Genomic DNA, 5,084 nt, shown 5'->3' with positions numbered 1-5,084 from the left:
GTGCATGGAGCGGCGTCTCGTGCTGCGCGCATGCCGCTGCGCTTCTGCCGGTGCCGTGCGCAAATGCGTCGGACGTGGTGGCGCTAAACCTCTCCGCCGTCGGCCTGCAAGGCACGCTGCCTGTCCGTCTGGGGGATTCTCTGGAGAGGTCGTTGCAGCTGCTGAACCTGGCGCACAACCCCGGGCTTGCGGGCGGGTGGCCGCCGGGACTGCTGTTGCCAAGCCTCGCGAGTCTGGACATTCGAGTGAGGATGAACGGGAAGGGGAACAGGCGCTGTCACACCGACACTGCTTGAGCAAAGACGCGGAGTGTCAGAACGGGAGCTGGTGTTGAGAGCTGGTGACGGACCCTGTGTGCCCTCTGCGGGCAAGCCCAAACTTCAACTTCAAGCCCAAAACACCCGCGCCCACCCACCCAGAACACCTCCCTAGTCGCATGCAAGGGCGGCGCAATAGCAGACCCCTGGGCAGAGGCGGAATTAGTCTCAAGCAACACCATCCCCAGAAGCGACGGCGTTGGTGGCATCATCCACCCCTGGCGGCGCGAGCGCGCAGCGGCGCGCGCCCTGGCCACTGTTGCGTGCGTTGTGCCACCCGCGCTGGTCCTGGCACCACCAAGGGACGACGATGCAGCGCCGTCCGACGCGCCGGCGCTGCTTTGCTCTGCGTCGCAACTGGCATCTGGAGGCAGCGTGCGCGCGGACGCAGCCTTCACTCGGTTCTCTGGCTGCCGCTGTGTGCATGCAGCCGACGCGCTGCAGCTTGAGGTGCAGGAGGCGGGGCAGGCACAGGACAGCGGCGCTACGACAGCCGCCTCGTGGCGCCTGTTCTGCGCCGACACCAGCGGGGAAGTGCGACGTTTGTGGACGCGCAGGACTGTGGCCGTGGGCGCTCTGCCGACAGCGGCCCTGCTGCTGCTGGTGCTATGCGTAAGGTGGGGCTGCGCATTCGCATGTATCCATGCTGTAGGGAACGCTCACGTGATCAAGCTGCTGCGCACATTTTTTAAGCGGCTTATTTGCATGACGTGCACCGCCACTTGGGCACGCGTGTGTGTGGCACACAGGAGGCGCTCCCTCGTCAGCGCGGCTCGCAAGGTGTGGGCTGCACGCCGGCATGCTGAGGATGCGCGCCTGGCGGACAAGCTGAGCCGCTTCCCTGGAACCCCAAGCGTTGCACTGGTGCGGAAACGCTAAGCGGCCAAGGATTTTACAATGTGGGAATGGCTGGTAGGGTATGTACATTCTGGAGCATTGGTACCAGCGTGGCGCTGCACCAGCGGCTTGACGTCCCTCCGTATCGCGCGTCACATGCTGCAACTCAAGGGGCGTGGTGAAGGCGTATTGTCGGTGGCCGATGTGATGGTCACGTGGGTGGTTACAGACGTGGAGGGCAGCACACAGCTGTGGGAGTGGGACGCTGATGTCATGGATGACGCGGTGGAGCGCCACAACAAGGTGGGGTGGGCGGACGGGCGGATGGTGGAAGGGGTTGCTCGACATGAGCTCAGTAATGTGGTTGTATCCCCCAGCGAGTGGCCTTTGCCCCTGTTCAATCTTGGCGGGGGGGGGCGAACATCCAGTGCAAGGCACCCAGCTGTGTGGCCGGCAGCCTTCACCTGGATGCTGGGATCCCGACAACATTTGTCATCAACTCTCCTGCAATTCTGCCCACCTCCTCGCCCCTGCCACTTGAAACCACCAACCATGGGCAGATCTTGCGGGGGCTGCTGGACGTGCACGGCGGCCACGAGGTCCGCACCGACGGCGACTCCATGTGCGCTGCCTTCCACGATGCCGTGGACGCGGTGACCTGGGCTGTCGCAGCGCAGGCAGCGCTGCTGGCGCACCCCTGGCCAGCCCGCCTGCTGGAGCATCCCTACTGCGCGCCAGTGACGCTGGTGGGTCGAGGGCCGCAGGGTGGCGGAAGCTGATGCAAGTCTGAGCCAGGGCAATTGCGCGCGCATTGCACGAGCAATGCCGCAGGCGGGGCCCCACGCATAAAGCCCTGGCCGGCGTTTCACAAGGGACGCGCGATGTCCGTGTTTGTCCCCGATTATGCAGGGTGATGCATGCCTTGCGGGCATGGCGAATGCGGATCTGGCGGGCACGGCGCAGGCGCATGATGATGCAGCCCGTCGCGCACTCGCGGGCCAGGGCCCGGTGGTGATGGCAGGGCTGAGAGTGCGCATGGGCATAAACACAGGTGGGTCGCCCCGCCACAGGAAGGCCGAATAAGTTAGGATTCTCACATGCCCCGCGGTCGCCCACGTCTTTGGCCTGGCTCATGGGTCAAAGTTTGAATTTAGGGCCTGATGCGGAGACAACCCGGCAAAGTCATTGTTGTTGACACTTACAAACCGCCTGTATGCAGATACGTTTCGTGATCAGTTTTGTGCTTGCGCATGGTCTTTGCCGCTGACCTTCCGCGTTGCCGCCACTTCCTAGCTGCACATTTGAACTGCAGCCTCCTCTGATCGTCGCTACACCCCATGAACCCAGGTGTTCCAGAAGACGTGTTTGTGCATGACGTGACGGAGGCTATTGAGTACCACGGGGTGAGCAGAGTTGGGGGTTGCGCAAGGGTGAGAGGGGGAGATGGCCGCGAATGTTCGCAACACATCTGTGTGAGGCAATTGAGTAGGGTGGGTCCCCTTTACGGAGGATCAGCATCTCAGCTCACCTGCAGCTCACACTGCATGTGCAGGAGGAGTATGACCTGGCCACTGACATCAGCGACATGGCGGCAGGCGGCCAGATCCTGCTGGGCCCCAAAACCTACCAGCGCTGGAACAGGGTGTTCAGCCAGCAGCATCACGGCTCGGGCGGCACCCACAGGCCGACGTCACGCGGTGGCATGCACCGCGAGCGGGCCGACTCGCCGCCCCCACACCCTGCGGAGCGGCCACAGACCGGCTACCCTCTTGGGTGGCGCGGGTTGCTGCGTCCCGGCCAGTCGCTGACGGCCTCAGATGAGGGCAGCCTCCAGGAGCCCCCGTCACCGGCTGATCCGGCAGGAGACGGCAGGAGCGGGGCTGGAGGTGCAAGGCCGCGCGAGATCGCGCACGACGCAATGTGGGCGGCGCTCAGCACTGCGCTCCCTGGTAGCAGCGGCAGGGGCGGGGGCGGCAGCTTCGCCAGCAGCGGCGACGTCACCGGATCCCGCCTGCAAGCCACATCAGCGGCTTCCGGGTCACCAGGTCCAGCTTCTCGCGGGGCCAGCCTCCTGCAGGCCGCCTCATCACTAGAAGATGCTGCATCCCTGCGGCTGAGCACCATTTCGCCAGGCAGCGGCCGTGGCGGCAGCTTCGCCCGCGCCCCGAGCTTGCTTCAAGAGGACCGAGCGTTCAGATCGCCACGTGCCAGCCAGGCGCGCGGCTCTGGCGCGATATCTTTCTCTGTGCACGGCCCCAGCGGCACAGCCACGCTGCTGCCGCCAGTGCGGACGCTTCAAATCAGGTCACCCATGACGCCATCAGGTGTCGTGTTGGCGGGCAGCCCTGGCATCAACGACAGCAACAGGGGCGCAGCCCTGCGGCGTGCCATCTCCCTTGGACGTCGCTTGGCGCCTGCCTTGGAGCGAGTAGGTGACCGTGACTGGGATTTGGAGGGTGTGCAGCGGTCCGCGGTATCACACTGTGACAAGCTGGCAAGGGAGGTTGAGGCGCAGCGCCACGCGGCTGCTCAACAACAATCTGAGCAACAGCAGCATCAGCAGCAGCAGCAGCAGCAGCAGCAGCAGCAGCAGCAGCAGCAGCAAGGCAGGCCCGTGGGAGAGGGCACCGAAGTCGTGCAGAAGGCACCTAGGGTGAGCGAAGTCTTTCCTGGCTCCCTGCTGCTGGAATCACGGCCAGTGGTGGCGGCAACGGTCCCGCACGCTGTTTCAACGGGCGAAGTCCATGTCACCCTACAGCTGGAAAGCGCCACCCCAGCCAGCAAAGGTGAGGTTTGACGACGCTGCGCGCCTGAATGAATTGGGCATTCAACTTGTGAGTGTTCACATGTTGGACTTACATTCCTGGAATTCTGGCTTACTGGTTCCACCTGGCCAACTAGCTCAATCTCGATGATCCTGCAGATGCCAACAGCCAAGCATCGCTCGCATCGCCAATGGCTGGCGCGGCTCGAGTTTCGGCCCACAGCAATGCCAGAAGCAGCCTGCTGCTGTCGCCTGGGGCCAGCTCGCCGCGCCACCACCGGCCATGGGATGTTCACCAACAGGGTGGCTTCTTTGACCGGGACAGCAGCAGGGGTGGTAGCTACATGGGCGAACCCTTGACGAGGGCTGGCAGCGCCGCAGCCGCAGCCATGCGCGGCATGGGTGCGTATGTGCGTTCGTCGTTTGCAGCTGGCCGCGCTGCTTTTTCTTTTGCAAGGCGTGGCTCGTTTGGCGTCCCGGTGAGAAAAGGGTGGAAATGCAGTGTGAGTGGGAACGGGTGCTCATGCATGACAGGCTGTCGAAACGCTTACGTTGGTGCATGCATGCATGCAAGTGGTTGTGCATGTGCGTGCTTGCGTGCATGCGTGTGTGTTTGTGCGTGCGTGCGTGTTGTGAGGCAAGTGCGTGTTCGCTTCACCCCCAACACAGTACGTGGGAGGCTGCGGGACTTTCAGCCATTGATGGCCCTCTGACACTGGTCCTTGCGGCCCTGAAGCAACCTTGGAGTGTGTTTGTGTCTTCAGCACAGCGCTGACTTTCCTGGCGCTCCCTGCTTGCCCCTTCAGCGCTCCTCTTTTGAGAGCACGAGTGCGCCTGGCACCAGCAGCGGCAGAGGCGTGCTTCTTGTGGACGTGGGCACCTACCGCTGGCGCGACGACGATGGTGGAGATGAGGATGCAGTTGCGGGCCCCAAGGACGACCTCCACCTCAACGGCAGCGCCGCTGTCACTGATGCTGCCGCTGCAGATGGCTTCGCAGAATATGGCAGCAGCAGCAGCCCAAGGCACGTGCACTGGCCTCAGCTGGGGGACGTCTCAGGGGTGCCAAGCCCCAGCGGCGCGGGTGCTGGTGACCCTGAGGCGGGCGAGACGCATCCGCAGCAGAGCGGCGCGGCCCCAGAGCTTCACCTTGTCCAGGTCCTGCCC

At 64.0% G+C, this 5,084-nt stretch overlaps 1 protein-coding gene across 1 annotated transcript; it reads left to right on the top strand.

The window, feature by feature from the left end:
* Positions 1–1,361: 1,361 nt before the first annotated feature.
* On the top strand, positions 1,362–2,534 carry MNEG_1873 (hypothetical protein; the record flags this gene model as incomplete). The annotated part of the gene is made up of 3 exons (XM_014049645.1): positions 1,362–1,457; positions 1,715–1,900; positions 2,502–2,534. 3 exons carry the CDS (start codon positions 1,362–1,364, stop codon positions 2,532–2,534), a joined length of 315 nt encoding a protein of 104 aa, XP_013905099.1.
* Between the last annotated feature and the right edge of the window lie 2,550 nt (positions 2,535–5,084).

This window comes from Monoraphidium neglectum (genome assembly GCF_000611645.1).
Source record: "Monoraphidium neglectum strain SAG 48.87 unplaced genomic scaffold scaffold00198, whole genome shotgun sequence".
Lineage (NCBI taxonomy): Eukaryota > Viridiplantae > Chlorophyta > Chlorophyceae > Sphaeropleales > Selenastraceae > Monoraphidium > Monoraphidium neglectum.
The sequence above is the reverse complement of the archived record's forward strand: the minus strand, read 5'-3'. Positions and strand labels throughout refer to the sequence as shown.